The sequence below is a fragment of the Cryptosporidium ryanae genome, assembly GCF_009792415.1.
Source record: "Cryptosporidium ryanae isolate 45019 chromosome Unknown contig_3, whole genome shotgun sequence".
Taxonomy (NCBI): Eukaryota; Apicomplexa; class Conoidasida; order Eucoccidiorida; family Cryptosporidiidae; genus Cryptosporidium; species Cryptosporidium ryanae.
Genome location: NW_027125552.1, coordinates 17,605 through 41,152, shown reverse-complemented (window position 1 = coordinate 41,152; position 23,548 = coordinate 17,605). Strand labels below are relative to the sequence as shown.

At 35.4% G+C, this 23,548-nt stretch overlaps 14 protein-coding genes across 14 annotated transcripts; 6 read left to right on the top strand and 8 right to left on the bottom strand.

Annotated features, from left to right (window-relative positions):
- Positions 1 to 223: 223 nt before the first annotated feature.
- Positions 224 to 2,698, bottom strand: FG386_001955 (uncharacterized protein; the record flags this gene model as incomplete). The annotated part of the gene is made up of 1 exon (XM_067341578.1): positions 224 to 2,698. One exon carries the CDS (start codon positions 2,696 to 2,698, stop codon positions 224 to 226), a length of 2,475 nt encoding a protein of 824 aa, XP_067196541.1.
- Positions 2,699 to 3,682: 984 nt separating this feature from the next.
- FG386_001954 (uncharacterized protein) lies at positions 3,683 to 4,870 on the top strand (the record flags this gene model as incomplete). Its single annotated transcript, XM_067341577.1, has 1 exon — positions 3,683 to 4,870. The coding sequence occupies one exon, from the start codon at positions 3,683 to 3,685 to the stop codon at positions 4,868 to 4,870; it is 1,188 nt and encodes a 395-aa protein (XP_067196540.1).
- Positions 4,871 to 4,937: 67 nt separating this feature from the next.
- Positions 4,938 to 7,745, bottom strand: FG386_001953 (helicase; the record flags this gene model as incomplete). Its single annotated transcript, XM_067341576.1, has 1 exon — positions 4,938 to 7,745. One exon carries the CDS (start codon positions 7,743 to 7,745, stop codon positions 4,938 to 4,940), a length of 2,808 nt encoding a protein of 935 aa, XP_067196539.1.
- A 144-nt stretch (positions 7,746 to 7,889) lies between these two features.
- On the top strand, positions 7,890 to 8,603 carry FG386_001951 (ubiquitin C-terminal hydrolase of the cysteine proteinase fold; the record flags this gene model as incomplete). The annotated part of the gene is made up of 1 exon (XM_067341574.1): positions 7,890 to 8,603. The coding sequence occupies one exon, from the start codon at positions 7,890 to 7,892 to the stop codon at positions 8,601 to 8,603; it is 714 nt and encodes a 237-aa protein (XP_067196537.1).
- Positions 8,604 to 8,651: 48 nt separating this feature from the next.
- Positions 8,652 to 9,842, bottom strand: FG386_001950 (uncharacterized protein; the record flags this gene model as incomplete). Its single annotated transcript, XM_067341573.1, has 1 exon — positions 8,652 to 9,842. One exon carries the CDS (start codon positions 9,840 to 9,842, stop codon positions 8,652 to 8,654), a length of 1,191 nt encoding a protein of 396 aa, XP_067196536.1.
- A 138-nt stretch (positions 9,843 to 9,980) lies between these two features.
- On the bottom strand, positions 9,981 to 12,494 carry FG386_001949 (protein phosphatase regulator; the record flags this gene model as incomplete). The annotated part of the gene is made up of 1 exon (XM_067341572.1): positions 9,981 to 12,494. One exon carries the CDS (start codon positions 12,492 to 12,494, stop codon positions 9,981 to 9,983), a length of 2,514 nt encoding a protein of 837 aa, XP_067196535.1.
- Positions 12,495 to 12,772: 278 nt separating this feature from the next.
- Positions 12,773 to 13,257, bottom strand: FG386_001948 (uncharacterized protein; the record flags this gene model as incomplete). The annotated part of the gene is made up of 3 exons (XM_067341571.1): positions 12,773 to 12,894; positions 12,953 to 13,037; positions 13,114 to 13,257. 3 exons carry the CDS (start codon positions 13,255 to 13,257, stop codon positions 12,773 to 12,775), a joined length of 351 nt encoding a protein of 116 aa, XP_067196534.1.
- A 342-nt stretch (positions 13,258 to 13,599) lies between these two features.
- Positions 13,600 to 13,908, top strand: FG386_001947 (uncharacterized protein; the record flags this gene model as incomplete). The annotated part of the gene is made up of 1 exon (XM_067341570.1): positions 13,600 to 13,908. The coding sequence occupies one exon, from the start codon at positions 13,600 to 13,602 to the stop codon at positions 13,906 to 13,908; it is 309 nt and encodes a 102-aa protein (XP_067196533.1).
- A 131-nt stretch (positions 13,909 to 14,039) lies between these two features.
- Positions 14,040 to 14,423, top strand: FG386_001946 (uncharacterized protein; the record flags this gene model as incomplete). Its single annotated transcript, XM_067341569.1, has 1 exon — positions 14,040 to 14,423. One exon carries the CDS (start codon positions 14,040 to 14,042, stop codon positions 14,421 to 14,423), a length of 384 nt encoding a protein of 127 aa, XP_067196532.1.
- Positions 14,424 to 14,461: 38 nt separating this feature from the next.
- FG386_001945 (uncharacterized protein) lies at positions 14,462 to 15,035 on the bottom strand (the record flags this gene model as incomplete). Its single annotated transcript, XM_067341568.1, has 2 exons — positions 14,462 to 14,956; positions 15,027 to 15,035. The coding sequence occupies 2 exons, from the start codon at positions 15,033 to 15,035 to the stop codon at positions 14,462 to 14,464; spliced, it is 504 nt and encodes a 167-aa protein (XP_067196531.1).
- Positions 15,036 to 15,280: 245 nt separating this feature from the next.
- On the top strand, positions 15,281 to 16,327 carry FG386_001944 (uncharacterized protein; the record flags this gene model as incomplete). Its single annotated transcript, XM_067341567.1, has 1 exon — positions 15,281 to 16,327. The coding sequence occupies one exon, from the start codon at positions 15,281 to 15,283 to the stop codon at positions 16,325 to 16,327; it is 1,047 nt and encodes a 348-aa protein (XP_067196530.1).
- Positions 16,328 to 17,392: 1,065 nt separating this feature from the next.
- Positions 17,393 to 18,910, bottom strand: FG386_001943 (apicomplexan specific protein; the record flags this gene model as incomplete). The annotated part of the gene is made up of 1 exon (XM_067341566.1): positions 17,393 to 18,910. The coding sequence occupies one exon, from the start codon at positions 18,908 to 18,910 to the stop codon at positions 17,393 to 17,395; it is 1,518 nt and encodes a 505-aa protein (XP_067196529.1).
- A 682-nt stretch (positions 18,911 to 19,592) lies between these two features.
- FG386_001942 (uncharacterized protein) lies at positions 19,593 to 20,472 on the top strand (the record flags this gene model as incomplete). The annotated part of the gene is made up of 2 exons (XM_067341565.1): positions 19,593 to 20,421; positions 20,444 to 20,472. 2 exons carry the CDS (start codon positions 19,593 to 19,595, stop codon positions 20,470 to 20,472), a joined length of 858 nt encoding a protein of 285 aa, XP_067196528.1.
- A 211-nt stretch (positions 20,473 to 20,683) lies between these two features.
- FG386_001985 (12x WD40 repeat containing protein) lies at positions 20,684 to 23,506 on the bottom strand (the record flags this gene model as incomplete). Its single annotated transcript, XM_067341608.1, has 1 exon — positions 20,684 to 23,506. The coding sequence occupies one exon, from the start codon at positions 23,504 to 23,506 to the stop codon at positions 20,684 to 20,686; it is 2,823 nt and encodes a 940-aa protein (XP_067196571.1).
- Between the last annotated feature and the right edge of the window lie 42 nt (positions 23,507 to 23,548).

The window sequence follows — 23,548 nt, the reverse complement described above, 5'->3', positions numbered from 1 at the left end:
ATGTATGACAGGCAAACAATGTTCTACCAAACTGGTGACAACATTAAAACGAATTTGATTTTAAATTAAGCTTCGAATAAACGAATCCAGATGACCCGCCACTTCCAAGCGTTGTATAAAGAGTATCATGCTGAGCAAGTCTTTAAAATTTAACTTTGAAACTTAAAGCTCTATTAATAGCTGCAAATACTTAAAAGAAATTTATACCTTACGAGTCGTTCACTCACACTTCCAAAGGTGGTACTTGGCTTCCCAGAGCCTTCAGTGACGCCACGTTCTCCTCACTTTTAGACATCGATTCGATGCCGTTTTCACCCAGACTGCTTTTCAAATCGTGTCTGGTCTTGACCTCGGCATCTAATGAACTCTTGATTGTACCAGGTTTCTCTTGATCTTCAAAAGCCTTACCTGCTATTTCCCCAGTAGTTGCACACGTAGTTGCGTTTGAAGCATTATTGTCTGTAGGAACCACAGACACATCATCTTTTTGTTCACTTGTTTTGCTGCCCACAGAAACAAACCGTCCGGCAGGCTTTGGATTGCCGGATTCCTCGGCTTCTGCTGGCGCCTGAGTTGTGGGAACCAGTGGACCCACCGGACCCTGAAATTGTTGGAAAGGGAAATGCGGACCCTGACCACTTGGCCCCAACTGTCCGTTGTTTGAATTGGCTGCTGCTGCTGCTGCCGCTGCTGCTGCCGCCCCAAACATGAAGAACGGATTGGCGGCCATGAAGGCTGCATGTGCAAAATTACTCATTGGTGGTGGTGGTCCCGGTTGGTGGACCTGCTGTGGATTTTGAAGTCCAAGTCCCGCTGCGGCAGCCACCGTTGCAGACAATGAAGGATCCATCTGGATGCCGCCTGTTATCGATGAAAGGGCTGCAAGATGGAACGGCAATCCAAGCTGATGAGCAGCTGCTGCTGCCGCGGCTGTTGCCGTTAGGATATTCTGCTGTCCCACTCCAGGCTGAATGACCCCCTGCTGCACTGTTGAGTTGCCGTGATTGATTATTGGTGCCATGTTGTTCGCAGCCAGAATGTTCCCGGCTGCACTGAACAAAGGATTGGTACCTGCAATTAGGTTTCTTGTAGATTCTTCCATACAGGGAATGAACTGATTCGCCGCCGAAAGTTGATCTAATTCAAAGGAAGGAGTTATTGGAGTCGCGGGTGTAGCAGTAGTTGTGGCATTGGAATTCGAATAACTGCGGCGACTTGGGGTCTTGATTACAGAATTGTCGTTTGAAGGATTCAACGAGACCGAGCCGACTCTCGGTAATTCCTCATATAAATGTGCCTGTGTTTTTACTCTCACCTCCTCCCTCTTTCTACGCAAAAATTCAATTGCCCTTCTCTGTGCCTCCTCAAAACCTAGTTTTCTCGCGGAGAATGTTTTTGAACGCCTTTGATTGTCTTCCTTCCAAAATGCAAGCCATGCCATTTGGCGATTTGACCAAGAAACACCTTTACATCCCGATTTTGGATTCAATAGACGATTCATGGCATCTTGTCTGGAAGACGGACCTCCCTCATTTTCCTGCATATTATCGTCAATATCGCTCTCATTTTCCTCTTTATCTATATTAGAACCTTTCGAAGAGCCATCCATGTTGTTGCTATTGTTGCTAGTATCGCTATCTTTGCAACTATTTGTTTTTTGCCATTCCAGTGAATCAATGGAAGTACCGTTGGTCTCACTTTCGTCATTCTTGCTGTTTAGTGCAAAGTTTAACGACGCCATTGAGATTTCCTGAAGTCCAGAATAACCATCCTTGTCTCCTATATCCGATTGGTTCCTGCGTTTGCTATTTGTCTGAGAGTGAAGTGGAACTTTATCACTCTCATAACTACCTAAATTGTCTTCTGACAAAGTATCGCCGTTGGGATTCCTTCTCTTGTTCGTCTGAGGAGGTGTCAATGCCTCCACTAATGTTTGTCTTGCCTCTGAGATAGATGCCTCTATTTGTTCAGATGTTACATCTCCCCATAAGTGATATCCTATTAAACCGTCGCGAAGCAACTCAAAATACAACAAACAATAGTCGTAACCCTTATCCGACACCATACTTAAATTCAACTTCCCTTGTGCCATATCCAAAAACTCATCTACCTGACTTCTCGTAGGTGACAAGTTCCATCTCAAGAATACGTTTGCTCTGTCAAGTGCCTTTTGTCGCGATAGAAATTCTATAGAATTAGTATCTTCCCCCAAAGGATCAGCGGTTTTGCCTGGGTCTCCCTGTTTCTGTTCTTTATTAGCGTTATTTGTATGGGTATATGTATTCAAAGTTTCAACTTGGGCATTTTCAGAACTGAAATCACTTTCGCCTGAAAATCTATTTATGCTTTCACTAGTGCAAACAATTGGAGCAGTAACGTCATTCACGTCGTTATCTTCGGTCTTGGTCTCCGAATTCTTTAAATCATCGTCGTCAATTACATCAGACTCTTCAATGCTAACCCTTTCAGAACCCATTTCATTCTCATTGCTGCCGAATCTACGAGGAGATACTGAAGAGTCCCTGCAACCACTCGCTCCTGTAGTACTGCTGCACCCATCATCGAAGTTATCCTCGTTGATAAAGGTCAATGTTTCACGCAATTCAAAATTTGGAGATTGATTTGCACTTTCCACCTTACTTAAATCCTGTTCCTGAATCGGCACAGCATCTTCATTAAAATGGCTTTCACTCTCCATATTTAAAATTATATCCTAACATCAAAATTACTCTAGATTATTTTAGCAAAATTCCTAGAGTTTTTCAAAACAGAAATTTATTCAAATTAGTGAAATCAACACATAAATTGACAAGTTTTACAAATGCATTATATTAACCGCAATATTATTTTTTTAATTTTACTTTTCAACGGACATAAATGTAGATGTCTTGTATGTATTTATGTATATTTATGTGCTTTATTTCAGTCAACTGGAGCCTCAAATAACCATTCTACCCCTCTATACGCTGTTCTCTCTCCAATATATGCAATATTAACTTGTAACTTAACCTATACCATAAGATCTGTACGTAGACATAAGTTACTTATATCCTCCTTTTGCCTTTAACCTATTATTTATTGTTTTATATTTATTGAGACATATTTTAGGCGCCATGATGTGCCCGGGTACCTATCATGCGTTATGTCTTACATGGTGAATCTTCATTAAAATACATGATATAAGGTTAATCTTTGAAAACGAAAATTCTTTTTCAAAATCAATCTCTCTCGTTGAATAAAAGTGACTGCTGCCTGCTCATGTACGTTTGATTTGCACTCTTTTTGCTCTTTTATTCATTCAACCACCTGCAGCCACCTGCGTCATCTCAAAATTGCCATTCTCCTTTCACTTCCACTCCTGCGTAAGTCACTGTAAATGCCACAACTGTGACATTTGTCTTTTAAGAGTGTCCTCTGAGTTCCCTCCCTGTATGCAGAGCCACGAGTTCTAATTTATAGTTGCGTTATCATTACCGAATAAAGGACCAAGTAGATGGCTGCCAAGAGCGCCACATGTCAACAAGACCTCGGCGCGGGACTAGCTGGTCGACATCTCAATTCTGATTTGCATTATATGTAGTGTATATTCATAAATATTTATATATATACATATACAAATATATAAGTAAATACGTACATATATACATATATTTTTACGTTTTGCATCGTTTAATTGACTGCGATGACCGAAATAAAGACAGCTAATTTACACCCACGCTCCCCCTCAGAGGAGGAATGCAACTCCAAGAGACTCAAGACGAGTTTCTTAAACGAAGAGACTAGAGAGGCATTGCTGAAGCAATTGGAGTACTACTTTTCTGACGAAAATTTAAAAACAGACGTGTTTTTTCAATCTAATATGCGATCTGACCCGATGAATCGTTTATATGTTGAACATATTTTTAATTGTTCTAAGGTCAAGAATCTCGGAGTTACAAAAGAGGAGGAGATTGAAGAGGCACTCGAGGGTCATTCAAATATACTGTTGGAAAAGGATCAGAATGGAAAACTTATGATCAAACTCAATAGAGAGTTGCCTGACCTACAAAAAACAGTTAGCCAGAGGAACAAATCCTCCATCTCTGGAAAGGACCACCACTTTGGAGGATGCATCATTAAGGTGTTGAACTTGCCTGAAAATGTTTCTTGGTCAAATGTCAAGGATTCCTTGAAAGAGAAATTGAAAACACTAGTCGACGGGAATCAAAATTTAATTAGATATGTCTCCCAAACCACCCAAGATGGTAAATGTTTCATTCTTTTAAAGCCTTTTAAGAACGATAAAACCATTTTAGATAACTTAGAACTAGAATTTGACGACCATAAAACAGCACTTATTCTCGTTGACCAAGAAGAGGCGAAAAAGGTAATTTCTTCCGTCTTCCCCAGACATATCCAAAAAGAGAGGGAAAAGGAATTCAACAAACAAAAAGCAAGCTTCTTTTCTATACCAATTACAATAGGTGGACAGTCTTTCGCTTCTATAGAACATTTAAAGCGCTGTCTAAAAGAGGTTGTTGCTCAAACAAAAGTTAATACTGTTTTTGACAAGGAAAATCCTACATTCAAGGTTTTGTCGTCAATACTAGAGTATCACCCTAGATACACTGAAAAATGCCACAATATGCACTCCATTTGCGTTAAGAATCACAAAAATTACTCAGAAAAAACCAAAAATGATCAAGAATGCGAACAAGAAGAATCTGAAAATGATGTTAGTAACAAGTGTTTCTTCATCGTTAGGACAAATGAAGCCGGTGAGGACGAATACGAAGATTTTAGCGTTAACAAGTGCCTGCAACAGCTGTCTAGGAATCCTCCTCCTCAAGCCTCACAAAAAGAGAATAAAGTCGAAAATGAACAAGAATAGATATAGGTTAACTATTAAAAAGAAAATTTTTCTGGATTATCAAATATATATCAGGATTATTTTTCTGCTATTTCCAGTTAAATCCTTTTATTGTCTTTGGCACCTGTTTAATTTGTTCTTTTACGGGAGGTAATGCGAATTTTGCATCCAGTTTTATATTTGCTTCTTGAATGAATGGGGAAACTTTGCCTAGGTTTAATGGAGCAGTTATAAACAATCTTTCTTTGGCTCTAGTGAAAGCCACATATACTATTCTTCTTTCCTCTTCAATGTTTACTTTTCCGCTCACTTCATTAGCAACGCCTTCATTCTCCTTTAACAAGGGAAATATGTTGTCCACGAATCTTGGGATAAAAACAACCTTCCACTCAAGACCCTTAGCTTTGTGGATCGTGGACAAGGACACCTTGTTCTGTTTTTTTTGTTCAAGCAGTCCATTAGAAGCATCTTTGAGAAAGCAAATTAGGCATTCAAGACCAGTTGGTTGTTGACTGTTCGGGACGTATGGTTCCGAACACTTAATCAATCTCGATATTGAATCAATAACGGATCCAATTTTCTCATTTGTGTTTAAATCTATATTTTTAATTGAATGACGGTCTTCCTTGTTCGACTCCTTTTTCCTTTTGCTTGGATTTACCGAAGATCTCACCGGATCCAGGTATCCTGTTTGCTCTAATATTTCCTTTATAATTTCGGGAACTGTTCTTCTCTCACTTATAAACTCCTTTAATTTATCTAATACTTCAATGAAAGATCTTATTGAATTCACGCTCTTTTTAAATGTTTTGGAATCTATCGAGGCGTCTATTACGGTACCCCCGTTCAACAGTTTCCTGCATACGTGTATTATCGGCCTGTATAGAGAATTGCTCCTTTCAAAGTCGAGATTTAACCTCTTGGAAGTTATTTCATTTATACCATTCAATGGTTGAGTTGATTTTCTGATCAGCGATATTCCCTCAGCCCCATTTAACTCAATAATCTTGAGTGCATTTTCACCTATTCCCCTTTTTGGACGGTTACAAACTCTCAAGAAGCAGTCATCCGCTGTTTCATCAACCAAAAGCCTACAGTAAGACAGAATGTCCAATATTTCAGTTTTGTTTAGCAAATCTCTCGTGTTTTTTGTGTTATTTCTTGATGTGTTGTCTGTTGGAATAACGGCTTTGCTGTCTGTAAAGCTTTTCAACTCTAGGTTGTCTACATCTACTAAGTCGCTCGGAATCATCGATTTCCAACACTTTTTTTCATGTTTGGTGTCGTTTGTCTTATTCTGAGTGTTTGAGTTTTCAGAAACAGAATTCTCAATGAATGAATATTCATTAAACAGCTTCTCCAGGTAAAACAATGTATCGTTTGTTCTAGTAAGCACCGCAAAATCGCTCCAAGAATAGTTATACTTGATTTTTAACAAAATTATCGTTCTTGCCATCCACAATATTTCGTCTGAAATCCTGGAAAAAAAGGAGACTTTGGGCTCAATTCCAACTCCATTATTGGTTTTAAGGGACTTTTCCATTCTTAACTTGTTGTTGTGAATCAGATTTGTTGAAACTGAAACAATCGAACCTGTTGATCTAAAATTCTCAGTCAAAAAAGTTGCTTTAAAGTTGTCTTTAAATATTTCCGAAAATTGTCTAAATACTCCAGTTTCAACGCCTCTCCAACTGTATATTGCTTGATCATCGTCTCCCACAACTGTGATTCCACCTGCCAGTGGTTCATCTTTTCCCTCCTCGTTTTTAAGTGAAACACCGTTGAAAACAAAGTCTTTGTTCGAGTCCGCATCTCGTTTTGCTAACAATTCAAGTATCCTAAGCTGCAGTTTTGAAGTGTCCTGAAACTCGTCACAAAACACATATGGATAAGACAATTGAATTTTCTGTCTTACGTGTTTGTTATTCTCCAGTAGTCTCAGTACTAAGGTAATTAAATCCGTATAGTCGACTAAATAAGGTTTGTTTTCTGTCATTCTCTTTGTGTAAAGGAGATAAAGCGACAAAAGCTCAAAGTTCCCATTTACGTCATCTATACTGCATTCTAAATTGTTGTTTAAAAACTTCTTGTACTTGAGTATTTTGATTACCTTTAGCAACCTCTCTAATTCACTGTTCTTAATACATGAACCCAATTTCAGTTCGTCATTCTGGTTCAGTTCGCACGTTTTGGAACCTCTGCTACTTATATTGCTCTCGGAGACAGCAGAAATCCCCTCTTCTCCATTTTCATCGTCACTATCTTCGTCATAGTCATCTCTGTTGACCTCATCTGTGTCAATTGAGTCAAGTGAAAAGGAAAATATATTTGATATTTGAGAAGAAAGAGAAGGCATCTTTTTGGTCATCTCAGTAATGCATAATTTCAATAGCTTTATTGAATAATCCTTGTCCAAAATTGACATTTCCTTTGGCAATCCCAAATAACTACCATACTGCCTTAATATTTTCCAACAAAATGAGTGAATAGTTCCAACAAATATTCCTGAATTGGACAAAAATAAACTTGGTGTCTCTCTGTTCACACCAAACAATGTCTCTGACTCTCGATCCAAATCTTGTTTATTGTTTTTTAAATTTTTGACTGAAGAAGAGTACAGTATGGAAACTCTATTTCTCAATTCATTTGCTGCTTTCCTAGTAAAAGTAAGTGCCAAGATAGGGGAGTGTCCTTTTAGAAGGAAAAACAGTATTCTGGCAGTTATTGTAGCAGTTTTTCCTGTTCCAGGACCTGCGACTATTAACAATGAAGTGTTTTGATCAACCAAAACCGCATTCTTTTGCTCACGTGTTAGACGACCAAATATCAATGTGTGAGTTCTTTCTATATGACTAGTACCGGACTTGCCATCGTTATTCAAATCCTCCTCATTCATTTCACACTAATAAGTAACGAATAACAAGTTCTCAATCAATTATTTATTTTAAAATTAAAAAAGCATTATGAACATTTAAAACACATAACTTATTCCGCCACCCATTTATTCAAACAATACTCGGCCCAAAGATCGGATTTAAAAATGTGTCGCGAAAATGAAGAAAAAATTTGGGGAGCACTTATTTCTGACCCAGACACTCTATCCAGTTATTCCAAAAGGCTGGGAGTTCAGTCGAAAATTGAATTCAAGGATCTGTATTCCACTGAAGACTGGGCCCTGGAACTCATTAGCGGGGAGCCAATCTCCATAATTTTGCTATTTCCCCTAAATGAAACCCTTGTCAAAATGAGAGAGTGCAACAATGACTCCAACAGTCCCGAAAGCTCTTCTTTATCAGAAGGAGTTTGGTTTATGAGGCAATACGTTAAAAATTCGTGTGGTATAGTTGCACTGATACATTCAGTTTTGAACAATATGGAAAGAATAAAGGTGGAACAAGGGAGCTTTATTCACGAAATAAGCAGTGTTAAAGATGAGGGCGAGAATCTACCAGAGAAAAGAGGTTTATTTCTAAAAGAAAACAAGGACGTTGAACAGATGCACGAGGAAATAACACTTAGCGGCCAAAATTGTCATTGTGAGCCCTATGAGGTAGATCATCATTATATTTCGTTTATTATTAAGAATGACAAAATATTTGAACTTGACGGCAGACTTACAAGCCCAATAAATCACGGAAGGTGCCTAAAAGAGGACTTTTTGAGGCGAACCGTTGAAATAATAAAGACAAAATTTATCAATTATCTAGATGAATCGGATAACGTCGCAATTACAGTATTGACAGAGGATAGATAAACAATAGTCCACTTCCCCACACCTACTTGCACCTTCTTTAATTGAAACCTAGTCACTCTTCTCAGCTTTAACTTCATTCTTTCTTTTTATTTTATATAATTTAATTGCGTTATATGCAAGCACTGAAAATACAATTGTGCAAATTAAGAACAATAAATAGTGCTTTATTCTCATGGAAAATATATCAATAGTTATTATAGAGCTAGAAAAGATGTACAAACCATTTATATACGTTACAAAAGCAAGGGGGTCTACTTGAAAATTGTCTTTTTTTCCCAAAGCTTTTGTTGCTAAATACAGTGCGTTACCTTTGATTGTTCCATGGAGAATACATTTTTCACACTCCACGCATCCAAGAGTTGATATGAATGTTTCGAAGAATTTGCTCAATTTAGGGAGGTCATATTCAGAGAAAAAGCGGTCATCCATGTACTCCTTTCTGCAAGAGTAATAGGATTCAGAATCCAGTAAAGCCCTGATTTCGCTCTTTAGTAACTCATTTTCTGGATTTTCATCCAAGTTTTTGTTCATAAACTCGTCAAATTTTTCTCCGAGAACACACATTGATTGAACAAGATAGTAGAAAGTAAACAACAAATTGGAACCCCTTTCCTCGTAAATCGAAAACTTATCTATAAAATTTTTTATATTGTACTCGAACTTATCCTCTCTGATTTTCTTGTACCTTTCAGATGCATGAACGGCTATGTTGCTTTGAACCCCAGAGGTTAAGTTTAACAACAAAGGCATTTTTAATTTATCTATTTCCTCGTATATCATGCTCCAAACGCTACCTCCCTTGTATTCTGTATTTGATGGCGGATTTTTCAGCATATCTATCTTGGTCTTCTTAGTTTCGCAGTCACCCTCCTCCTCCAGCATTACTTTGTCCGTTTCCATATCAAAACCGAAAAGTGTTGATGAGAGATCACTTTCATTACCAAAAACCTGGCACTTCCCCACATTCCCACAAGTCTCACTTTTTTTTTCTAAGCTGCATCCAGGAGATAAATCAAGAGAAAAAAATCTCACAGGAGTTCTGAGTCTTATTTTTTCCATCATGTTTTGAACGGTAACGGCATCTTTGAATAACTCATCCGCAGTTGGTGAATGGTTCAAGTTAATTCTCGGACGCAGACCTTCTTTCCTGAAGGGTTTGAGTAAGTAACCTATCCTCCCATTAATGAAAAGGTCGACTATTACTGCGAGAAGTAGAAACGCATTTTTAAGAACAATCATTTCTTTTGTTTTGAAGTGTATTTTGAAAAATGTATACACATATATTTTAAAAATATTTCAAAGCGGTAAAAAAATGCGTGAGAAAAAAATGTTATTCTGGCAATTTAATTTGACTAGTTTAACTTGTTTTCATCACTCTTAAACTGGTTTTTCAGATTCCAATCTCAACTTTTCCGTTATTTTGCGAGATTCAATGCTTGAATTTCCGATCATTCGTTTCATCCCAAAAATGTAGGTGTGTATTCCCTGTTGTATTCTCTTTTTGTTCTGCTCGTTATCCCCACACAAGTCTATTAGTTTTTCTACCAATTCAAGTACTTGTTTCTCGAACCCTGGTATTCTTTCAGTCAGCTCCTTGTTTTCCACAGAACTGGGCGTAACAAATACCATCAGGGTTGCAAGGAGTTCAAAATGAGAAATCAGAAGCTCTAGGGGGCTGTCCTTGTTGTTTATCGCAGCTACACTCTCCATTGCAATGGCCAGAATGTCCCCAAATTCCTCTGCGTCGCCTATCGAGTTCACTATGAATATGAACAGCTCCTTGAACTTCTGCAGAACAACCGCATTTGCTTGAATTTCACCGGAGTCCTTGCAGTAAAACTCGATTATCCTTCTTCCCAGGTTCCCAATAAGCAACTCCAAGCTCTTGTTTCCTCTGAAATAGTCCCTTGATTCTTTGAATTTGAGGATACTTTGAAGTGAAAACAGGCAAAAGAGTCCTGCTTCTTGACTTTCAAGTTTTATATCTTTGCTCGCAAAAATACCATTAAGGCTTATTTTACCAAGGTTACCCGACAAGAAGTGTTCAACACCAGAAACTATTATAGAGAGTTTATCTGAGATTAGACCCCATTTAATCGAAAGTGGCACAATAACGTTGAGCTTTACATTCAATTGTCCTGAGTGAGGCAAGTCTTCTCTGAGTTGGGAAATCATTATTCTCCATAACTCGGATACAATTCCACTTGATAGTTTTGGATAGTGCTTTCCAAATGAATCAAATTGATTTGAAAACAGGTGAATTACACTTGTCCAAAGTCTGTCGTCCGGATCTACTTTTGACACCAGCTCATCTGCACAGTTGTTAACAAAAAATTTAATTCCCATTCCAATTCTGTCATCATTGCTGTTTGCAGAATTAATCGAGTCAGCTCCAGAGCTGTTTGGGCACCTTCTATAATAAAATATTGCCTCCAGAATCTCCTTGCAAGATGTTAACAGTACTTTCGACTTTTCGTAATTCAATTTTGCCTTCTTATAACTCAATATTGTTGTTTTAATTAGTGATACTGCCAATTTAAGCAAGTCTGAATCAGAAATCTCCTTTCCAATACCCTCGTCTATTCTCACTTTCAAACTACTAAAAAATCCAACAATTCCTATTGGACACTGATCACAAAAATAATGACAATACTTTATCTGTTCTTTGAGAGTTTTTTCTGTGAAAATTGACTGACTTAGCAACTCTGAAAGTATTCTCGCCACTTGCAAGGTTTCAAATACCGAATCTCTCTCGGAAATTAAATGAGGGTTATCCCCATTTGAATCAGAGGTATAGTTGTGATAATATCCGTTTTTGACGTAAAATGATGATTGCTTTATCTGATAAATAATGTACTCCTTTGAAATTCTTGAAAGAATCTGCTTCTTTGAAATTATCTTTGAGTAGTCCATTCCCTCAATACGTGAAATCTTTAATATTAACAGCGCAACGTGATACCTGACCTCGGTGTCTATATCATGTAAATGAACACAGACCTTAGGCAAATATTTACTCAAAATTGTTTGTGAAAATGGATTATTTAAAATTACGTCAATTCCGTTTATAACAGCAATGCGAACGCCTTGTGATGACTTGTCATTTATACATTTAGAAGTCATTATATCCAAAAGTTCGTGAATTTTCTCAATTGGCGTTATTTCCCAATATAATGTTAATATCCTACACACAGACTGCACCGCAGCAGTTCTTACTTCCGAACTGTTATCTGTCAATAAATTCTGAAAAATCTGATATTGGCGATCTAACTCCATTTTGTACTCTCTTGGTCCAAGAGATGAATCAATAAGCGGAAACAGTATTGCAAAAAGAGCTGTTGAGTTTAATCTTACTTTCCAATTTGCTACAGAAAGGTATCGCCATATTATTGGATCATAAAGCCTGACCAACAAGCTATTTATTTCAACTTGATCACGGTTGTCGTGAAAATAATGCAAAAGAAATCTTATTCTGACTGCTAAAACTGGATTTAATTTAATTGATCCCAGACAGTATATTTCTTGTATTTTCATCTCAAAATCCTGTATTTGTTCATTCATGTTTTTGATTTTATACTCGTTCCAAACTAAATACAATATTTTTCCATAAGCCGTTAACAGATTTGTATTTACTTTTAAAATAAGTGTTTTTATTTTCTCCATTAAGTATTCGTGTATTTCTATTGCAATTTTCGCAATTAACTTTGATATGAAGTTCTGTCCTTCTGTGTTCTTAACTATTGTAGCTGAATTCAAGCATGTGTCAATTATTTCCTTGAGTTTATCTGGATCTTTAGAATCAATAAAACTTTCAATAGATTTATTGAATGAAGTAATTTCTGATATTTTATACTGAATCTTCTTCTTGTTTTCGGAGATAAAATCAGTCTCCATTTCAACAAAGTTCACTAAGTTCTGACTATAACAAGTGATCAACTCTTTGGAATTGGAACAATGGAAACTAATACGTCTTAAGATGTTTTGCTAACTAAATATTAAATTATTGCGTAAATTTTGACATAAAAATATTCCTACAAATATTTTTTTCGAACATGTATTTATAAAAAAGAGGGGCAGTAGATATGCATGTATTTATTAATTAAGTACTTGACAAAAAAAATATATTGATAAGACAAATATATATTTTAAAATTAATTCCTGCTCTAGTAACTTTACTTTCCTAGGACTTCTGATATTTTCTTGTTCATCAGCACTTGGAGCCTCTTCATCTCTGTGTTGTCTAACTCTTCCTCTATGTTCATACTTAAAGAGACAGATACATTGTGTAGTTTGCCTTGAAAAAACAAAGTAATTTAATCTGCTTATCAAGACACCTGTTTATTAAAACTTACAAATGTATGAAGAAATAGAATATCCGAATTCGTTTTCTCCTAAAAGAGAGGTCGTCACGAAGTCGTTAGAATATTTATTATTATTCTGTATTTAATTTTTGAAGAAATGAGCAAAAATTAACTTTGTGTTTATGATAAAAATAACAAATTACTTGTCTTACCTTATACGGAAATGAAACGAAAAGCGAGTCAAACTTAACACCTTCGCTTCCCACCCAAACGAACAAAGACTTCCCAAAGTTAACTACAGTCATCCCTATAGCCTTTCCGTTTATTTCAAACAATTCTGTTACGTGCTTATTCATTTTTGATTACAAAATACAAAAGCCGTATTTGGCGGAAGATGCAGACAACCGTTATTATAACGGCAAAATAAAAATGAAAACTATTGAAATTCTTCAAGATGGTATAAAAATCTCGTACCCCATACTCTTTTTGTTCTTATCAATCACTATCTGGTTAAAGTATTTTAAAACAGGAAGCAAATATCAGAGTTTGAATACCGAAAATTGTAATAAGTTCGGAAACTATTCAGATTATAAAATGGTAATTTGCGTCAGACAAGGTAAGAAATACAGTTCACTAAAAAAATAAGTTTTATTTTCTTCTAAACTTAATTCAATTTACTGAAACTATTAGATTTAGGAATGGGTAAGGGAAAAATAGCTGCACAATGTGGCCACGCCGTACTAGGTGCATACAAAAGTGCAATTAAAACTTGTCCGAAAGCAGTCGAAATGTGGGAAGAATCTGGTCAGGCAAAGATAGTGTTAAAAGTAGGGTTGGATGAGCTTTTCGAGTCCGATAAAAAAGCAAGGAAAATGGGTATTCCAAGCTATGTCGTTAGGGATGCAGGTAGGACTCAAATATCCCCAGGTGAGTACACAGCCATTGCAATTGGCCCTGCTCCCTCTGAGCTATTAAGAGAAATAACAGGCAAGTACAAATTATTATAAAATGTCCTTTAATGAAAAACTGAGATTAGATAAGGAAATCTAGTGTGCGAACTCAATCAATTAGTTGCTTTGCGCCATAAGAGGAAAAATATTCATTTAATCTACTGGTTAAACAAATAGAATTAGTAAAAATGAGTTCTGTAAACATAATGCCATTTAAAATAAAGTTTGATGGAAAAATTGTTAATGTGAAAAATCGAGGCAATTCATCTTTTAAGGATGGCAATTCACATTTCCTCAGATACGTAAAAAACATTAACGAAAATAATGCTCAATTGTCTGCCACGTTTAGAGGAAGAAGATTAAGTGGTGAAAAAATAAATTTATATTCAAAAGGCCTATCGATGTTGGTTATATCTGGTAATCCTATGTCCATAAATTCAAAAATTAATGTAGATAATAAGATTTCCAATTTGATATACTGGAACTACGATGAAGAAGCCGGACCCTCTGATGATATACCGCAAGTCGTAAATTTCGCTCAGTTTATAAATATTATACATGGTGAGACATAGTGTTTTAGATTTAACGCATTATAAAAATGAAGCAATAATCAGTATTTCTTTCTTTTTGCTACCTGTCTTGCATACCACTTTTTCCCACCTTTGGCCTTCATTCTTTGTATTTCTGCGTATTTTTTATTCGCCCATTTTTGGGTGTTTGAATCCCTTAACAACTCTTGTACAAAGGAGAGTCCTGTCTTATTCTTCTCACTTTTGTATGTAGATGATTCCTGGCCAGCACCTGTTTTCAACCTGCCAGTATCTACTACGCGACCGAAGGTAAACGCAACAGGTGGAGACTTCATCGAGTTGTCGGGTTTGTAAAACGACTTTGGGTCAGCGGAAGTCCTGAGATGAAGAGCTTTAAACTCATATAAAGATTCCTCAGTACATTCTTTTTCGGGAAGTTTAAACCAATCGGAACTATTTGTTTTCTTGGAATTAGCTTGACCTTTAGAACAAGATAGATCAGAATTCAAGTTAAAATTAGATTTAATGTCTTTCGAAGTGCGAAAAAGCTCATGCCTCCCTATTTTTATAACTCCCTAAATTTTAAGCAAAATTATTTTCTCCATTGAAACTACTACAACTTATTTTTTCCTAGTGTAAACTTACAGGTGGCATTTGAGTGTCAAATTCGTCATTTTTGGAAGATTGCAAATAAATGTCCCCTTTTTCTATAGGAATTGAAAGTCTAAGTACTGTTAATCACAATCTAAAACATAATTAGGTCCAAACAAATTAAACTTACCTCGAAAAATCCATTATATCTAAATAACAAATTTCAAGCCACCTGATACCTTTTATTTTATTCAATCAAGCACGCGCCAGTTCCATTTGCTAGTTTAGCAATTTAGCTTTTCTCAACAATGAGAAGAAAATTAGGCACAGTTTCAATTTTTTCTGCTGGACTTATATTTGGGATATTTCTAAGTCAAATTAAAAGAAAATCTTACGGGTCTATATTGCGTTATATTACTGAAAAAATTTCGTGTGTTTTGCCTCTTAAGTCACTCCTTAATTATTTGAAGAATGACTTAACGCCAAACGAAAATTGCGTTGGTGTTGATTCACCAGATGCAGGAATCGCAGAATCATGTGTAGGATGTCCAAATGCATCAATTTGTGCATCAAACTCGGCAAAAAAAAAAGAAAACTATAAAATTGAGAACTTATCAAGTGTAAAGAATATTATTTTAATATTATCTGGAAAAGGTGGAGTAGGAAAGTCAACTGTATCTGCACAATTGTCTTGGTACTTGTCTTCCCAAAACTTAAGTGTAGGATTGCTGGATATTGATATATGCGGGCCATCAGCTCCTAAAATGATGGGAGTGCAAGACTGTGACGTTCACACATCCGCAACTGGATGGTCACCTGTTTATGTAAGCGAAACTCTTTCAGTAATGTCAACGGCCTTTTTACTCTCCGAAAGCGATGATGCGATTATTTGGAGAGGACCGAAAAAGAATGGCTTAATCAAACAGTTTTTGACAGATGTAGTCTGGGGTGATTTGGATTATTTAATCATAGACACGCCTCCAGGCACATCGGATGAGCACCTTTCTATTGTATCGTATTTAAAGGGCCAAAATGTTAACGGTGCTGTTATTGTTACTACTCCTCAGGAAATAGCTTTGCAGGATGTAAGGAAGGAAATATCGTTTTGCAAAAAGGTTGATTTAAATATTATAGGTGTAGTTGAAAACATGGGAAAGATATTTAAGAACATAGAACTTGAGGCATCTGTTCAAGAAATGTGCAAAAAAATGGGCGTTAAATATTTAGTTAAGATACCGTGGGATGAACAATTACTTTATGCTTGCGACAAAGGCACATCTATATGTGGAAATGAAAAAGATTCTCCGGCCTCAATAGCGATAAAGGAACTAGGTAATATCATTATTTCCGTTTAAACGTTCTTTTACATGAATCATATATAAATTAAAATTGTTAGAGAAATTTTAAGAATTATAGTTTAAAATTAATTCTTAAGTTAGCGCTCTACATGCAACCCCACCATCTTGTTTGACTGCAAATGCATGCACTTGCAACCAAGACTAAATATTCTTATTTGAAATAACAATTTAGAATTTGAATTAAATATTATTAGTATGAGACTCTTTTTAATTTCTTTATTCGGTTTTATCTTTTCAATATGCTATGCTTCTCAAGGTTTATTGGAACCTAGTGCAAACTCGGCTTTAATGATCGACGACATGAAATCCGCAGTTGAAAAAATGAAAAACTTGCTTGGTCAAGCACCTGAAGCACATTCTTTAGGTAAGAAATCAAATACTGAAGTTTACTTTCATCTAACAATCAACAACTTCTTGATATAGAAAAAAAACAGGCATTTATTTCAATCGGTGAATTGGAGAAAGAAATCCAGAAATTCTCTGCATTGTTTAACAAGAAAAGGTGCGTTGCTAGTATTTTTATTCTCTTAAATTTGTGGGATTAATACAAATTGCTACTTTTAGAACGATCTTAATTCAATCTGAAAGCAAATTGAAAGAGGATTCAGATGACATTTCAGAAGATGATAAAGACCTAGAAGGAGACGATAATACAACACAAGTAAGTTAACTTATGAATAAATCCTTGTGCTTGCACACTGTTTGTGATTCGCATTTTAGGAGGAGGCAGAGCAGTTATTGATAGATTTGACAAATAAAATATGGAAGACTACAGAACAAATCTTGCATGCTCATACTGGTATTTCGTAAGTTAATATAAAATATTAATTTTAAGCAGTAACGTTACTTTTTTTAGTGGTCTGGTTGGTGCGATTCCTCCACAAATAATTAAGTGAAATCAAGGAGGAAATATAATATATTCAAACGATACAAATAACAATATCAAACATAGTGATTCTTAAATAGATAACTTATATAAATGATAAATATCACTAATTTAAAATTGCTATTAGATAACAGTAGACTTTCAGTTTAATGAGTTTACACACTAACTGACAATTTCTACTCGATGGTTTTCGTTTTATGAAATGTATCAGAGTTTTCAACATCATTTTGTGTAAAGTCATCGTTACAATCCACGAGAATACCATTCAAGCTCTCGGGTTCTGAATTTTTTTCCTTTTCTGTTGTATCCTTCGAGATACTCTTTGAGCTATGTGATGTTACATAGAACTCCTTTTCCATTTTTTTACGATATTCAATTGCTCTTTGTTTGGCACCTTCGTCTCCAAATTGAAAAACAGAAAACCCCTTTGTCTTAACACGACCATTCTCCTTCCAATTAGCACGCCACAATTTACGAATTTTGTCGAAGTATACACCTTGTATCTCACTATTGCGTCTTGGTCTCTTTTTCGGAGGACAAGAAGTAACCAACTCATTATTTCTCACAAGCTTGCAACAACTATCCTTTTGACTTTGAATCATTCTTTTTAACTGGTTAAATTCTTGAAATCTGGGTATCACTGAACCTAATATGCTACAATCATTATTAGAATTCGGATTATAAGCGGAAGTTGTTGAATTTTTTCCACCTTCAGTGTTAGTTCCACCAGAATCGCTATTTTCTCCACAGCTTTCCGAATAATCGCTATATTTTGATTTACTTTGGTTATCCGTTGAAACAAGTAAATCTCTATTTTGCGATTCACATCTGCAATGGACGTTCTCTGTATCCTTTATTTTATCAGACAACATATCTGTATTTTGTAAATAACTTAGATTAAAGTATAAGCTATTCAAGTATTCCCTTTTCATACTACACATGTCTTCACACACACTTTCAACTAACTTATTGTTTGGAGAAACACGAATATGCTTTCCAGCTATATTAAAGGCATTTTCATTTGCTTTTTCTACGTTAATATGCTCCATTAAAAACTTATTTTCATCAAAATCGTTTAATCCAGAAAATGAGTGTTTGTACTGCTTTTGGGACGAATTGTTCATCAGAAGGTTTTTTTCCATTTCAAACTGTTTCTTTCCCTCCAAATTATAGTTTGAAAAGTTAAAATTTTTCATTTCTTGCATGAGAGTGAACGGAGAGTGAAATCCCGTAACTGTTTGCCCCTGAACCAGAGTGTTCAAATCTATATTTTCTGAATAATATTCTGGTTCTGATATTCTTCTAAATTCGTCAAGTTGTTTAATTATAACCTTTAATACAAATAAAGGCGTTGAAGAAGGACGCAAACAACCCATACATCTGAATATTAATCTATATGCATGAAGCTCCTTAATGTTAGAGGCACCTATTATCTTCTTCCAATGAAAATAAAAATTTTCCTTAAAGGAACCCCATATTGGTGTTATGTAATATATTTCCAACAAAATATCAAATAACTCAGTTTGTAGTTGCATAAATGCCTCCTCCCTTCCATTTATTGCATATTTTGAAAAATCATCTGTCCTATCAGCAACTACAGTATCGTTTCGTTTTATTGTTTCGGCAATTCCATCCTTTTCTAATGAACATTTTGTTAATTCTTTTGAAAAGTGAGACGTTTCTAACTCTGTCATAATTCATTGGAAGTAATGTTGTCTCTGTACTCTTATTTCTTACTTGTTTTGTATTCTACTTTTATTAAGGCGTGTTTATTTTATTTATGTACGGTATTCAAAGTAAATTCGATAGCACACCCTGACAAACTCAACAAACTCACTAAATAAGATTCATGTGTACACTGTTGCTAAACTATTTATGTTCTTAGCACTTATCCAAATAACTAGAAAATAATCACCCTTGTTTCTCTAGCTGTATTTGTGTGTAGCAATTAGCAAGCGGCCTACACACCATAAAAAATTTTTAAAAATCTCAAAAGCTTTACATCTAAAAACAAAATATTCGACACTTTGAAGTCAAAATGAGACTTCAATCTGTTTTCGCTTTTTTTAATCGAAAGGAGTCATTATATTAAATAGCTTCCAAATGTACGAATAGACAACACAAAAAAATGAATGTGCTTCCGTTTATTACTTGTTTATACTCTTAGAATACTTTATTGCATTTATTGTCTTTAAACTCTTAAATTTAATTAAGAAACCCAAAACTACAGTTTCTTTCACATAAAAAACAATATTTCTTTAGAAGAATTTCTGACTTTATTTATTCACACTTTGCACTCAAACGACTCCTTCACACATTATTGCCCTCTTGAATTTACCAATCTTTTCTGGCATAGTATTGAAGCAGATATATATGATGAAACTCATACAGATATTGATTCTCCTCGCCTTTTGTTTAAACTTTGTGTTTTCTGAGGATCCTTATAATAGTATTGGCCCCGGGACAGAACCAAAAATATTGGGTTCCTTTGCACCTCAAATCAACGAGAGTCAACAAAACATCACTTCTGAAGATGCTTCCAATGATAGTAATTTAAACGAGATTTTACCTGAATCAACTGACTCTGAATTGATTACTGGAGCTATTCTGCAAAATTTAACTTTTGAAACTCCAGATTTAATGGAGTCAGTTTCAGCAAATATAAATGAAACCTCACCAATAAGCACATATGAACGAGATGAGTTGAATAATGAGACTCAGATTCAACCAACTCAAGAAAAAAGTGAGGGCATTGTTGATTTTGGTACACCTGTAACTCAAGATATTGTTCCTGAACTCATGCTCGTTCAACAAGAAGAGACGGCGGAGAATCAGAATTTGGAGGAAAAGATTGTGGTTAAAAGTGAAGAAAAAGAGGATAATCCCGATAAACAAGAAAACATTGGAGAGTCTCCAAGGAAAAGCAGAATATTTGTTAATAGAAAACTCTCTACTCCTGAAGTGCAAATGCCAATTAATTTGCTAGATTCAAGTAACCAAATTCAACAAGAACAAAATGGCAGTTTACCTGCAGATAACTCTCAACAGACACCCAATTACTTACCCATAGTAATAAGAAGAATATTACCTGCATTTGCACCTGATGGTTACAAAGAGAATGTCTCTACAGGAGCTTTGGTTGAAAACTCTGCAGAGACGTCAAATATATTAAAAAACTCAATTGGAAATTTAAGTGGATTTTCAAGTATTTTAAATGTAAACGACAGATACTTCGAGAGCGAAAGCAGTCCAGTAAGAACAAAAGCACACTTCACATCAACGCAACTTACAATAATTCAAGATCACAGTAAATCATCCACTACTGAAAGTAGAGGCTTAAACTCATTAAAGAGTACTCAAGTACAAAGTGAAGAGAAAAGCATCACACAAAATTAAACAATATGATCAAATATAAATAAATAGCAGTTATAAAAGTAGAACAATATTTAATTAAATTTATGTTGACGTTATTCGCCGTACTTCTTTCTACTAATTGTTTTCCTACAATCTTCGTTTTTATTATCTGATCCATTCAATTTATGGCTTTTGCCTGAAAGTAGAACTATAAATCCGTCAGAAGAAGTTAGTATTTTGTCACGTTCATTTGCTCCAATATTTGCTAGTGAGAGCCACTTTTGGGAGTTTACCAAGAATACACCAAAAACAGATTTGCTATGTTCCCTCAAATTTCTTAAAGATTTGTTTATATCAGAGAGTTTTTTATCTAACTTGTCGCCTATTGGTTTTTCACTTTTTGTTTCTTTCTCAATTCCCTCTACAAATCTTTCTGGGTAGAAAAGATAATTATTTGAGAATATTTCCTGCTTTTTAAATCTGGGAAGCTTACATACAGGACCACAAATCTTCATTGCGATTTCAACTTCATCATTGCTACTTGGACTACATAACACCTCTGAATGGGTATTAGAATCAGATTCTTCTTGAAACAGATCAAAGTATTCAACATGACCGCATGTTTGGAGTATAAAAATATCACATTCTTTTTGGTACTCTTTATTAGACGCGTTTAAATCGCTTGACATTGCAATCCAATTGCTGCCTGTAATTGGTCCGTTTAAAAGTGGTGAATAAAGTTTCTTTGGAATACCATAAATTAAAGGAGAATAGATATCATTTTTATTATCAGGGAGACAGTCAACAGTAGTGAACTGTTGCTTAGGCAATATACTTTTAGATGTTAGAGAGTACAAAAAGTACTTCCCATCTGACATTAAAACCAAAATTACGTCACCCTTATTTTTATTAAAGCAAATAGAAGTTATTGGCGTAGAATATTTATTATCACAAAACGGATTCAAAATGTCGTTTTTCAATTTATTCAAATCCACCTCAACCTTCAACGAATCCATGTCTATAATGAATGAATATCCGTAGCTTGTAACCACAGCCAGCCACTGATTATCAAATGAAACGCTAATTTTAAAAACTACACCTATATTACTGTTATCTTCTAGACTTAACTCTAAGGAGGATATAATTATGTCTCGCTCTATATCAACGATCCAAATGTTTGGCTTACCCCTATTCTTTTCATGTCTATCTGAGATGTAAAATCCTCCAACAACCAGAGTAGTGTTAGTTACGAATGTTAAGCTTGTAGCGAAAATATTTCTGCAAGATTCAATAGAAATATCACTTATATTCAGAGTTTCAAGATCAATGTAAATCGCCTTTATTCCGCCCTCCAAAAATGATACAACAACATTATTGCCATTTTTGCTCAATGCAGAGCATATTATTTTTTTTTGTTTACTGTTTGAAAATTTGAATTCTATGAGTTTAATTGGTTGTACAGGTACCAGGTTTCCAATGTGGTTTTCATCTGACCCACTGAAGCTGTACCTTATCCTATTCAACTTATTACATAATATTGTAAAAGGATTTATTAATAACCTCTCAGACTCATCAACGCCTTTATTGCTCGCTTCTGGATTTGATATGAACCACATCTCAACTGAATGAACATTTTGACGCAAAATAAGTCGCTCGTTCTCCGCAATGTGGATGTTAAATGAATTGTTCAAGACACCTTCTGGAAGTGTGTAATAATAGTAATTTGGAGAGAGACTGTTTCCATTAAATTTGTTATTAACTCTAAGCTTTTCAGCTGAAAACCACATTACAAGCTTTCCGTCCCAAGTCCCGGAGATAGCTGCAGGACCCTTTAAATGTGGTGCAGAAATTGCTGCAACAGAGCATATTGCAGAATTACTTGGATAGCAAAATGATTCCGGAACCCATTTAGATACACCTTCAGATTCACTGAAAGACCCAGTATTGATATAAGATACAACTGAGCCATCTATCCCAGTGGAAATAATAAATGAGGAATTGTTTTCCACATTTTGGTTTCCCAACACCGAAAGCGTTAATACGTCTCCTTGATGATGAGTAAATGTTCTTATTGCTGTGTGGGTGAACAAATCCCAAACTATAACTGTACCATTGGAGTCTCCGCTAAAAATTACATTTTCTGACTCAATACACAACAAACACCATATTGAGGTGTCGTTGTATTCTGATTTTTGTGCTATTTTTTTACCAGTTCCAACAGATAACACGCTTTTGCATACCTTTGAATTAATCTCAAGCTCTAAAATAACGCCATCGCTAGAACCAGAAAATATCGTTCTCTCATTCAAAAATGACACAGACAAGAGTTTATTGTTATGGTTAGGGAGCGAATGGGAAAACGAAATAACGTTATTTAAAAGACTAAACATTTTTACTGAGCCATCAGCACATGCAAGAGCCAGTTGAGTGCCAGATGGTGAAACAGCACCTTGAAAGATCGCTCCACCATAAGAGAGCATTTTGTCTAAGACAAATCCTGTGTTTAAATCCCATTCAATAATCCTACCATCAAGCCCCAAGCCAATTAGTCTGTAAAACTGCAAATCAAAAACATCAGCATGATTCTCTGAAGAAAGAAAACACTTTTTTCTGAGTGGAGATCTATTCGGAGACGTAAATGCTGTTGTCTGAGTGCTCTCACTATCAGCATCACTTATAAGTTCATCCCTGGGAGAGCCTCCTACCTGAAACTCATCGAAAGTTTGTACAACCTTTTTTATAAAAAATAGACTTCTGAGTGAATGTTTCTCGTTAGAGGAAATTCTTAGCCACAAATGAAACGTTAATGTATCAAATACCGTTATAAATCCTTCATTTTGTGAAACTGCGCAAAAGTAACCATTTGGGGTAATTGCAATGCATTCAACTTCTTGATTTTTGCTTTCTGAAAATATCCTACAGTCTAAAACTCTCATGTTCCTTATATAATCTCAATAAAAGTACAATAAGCAGTAATA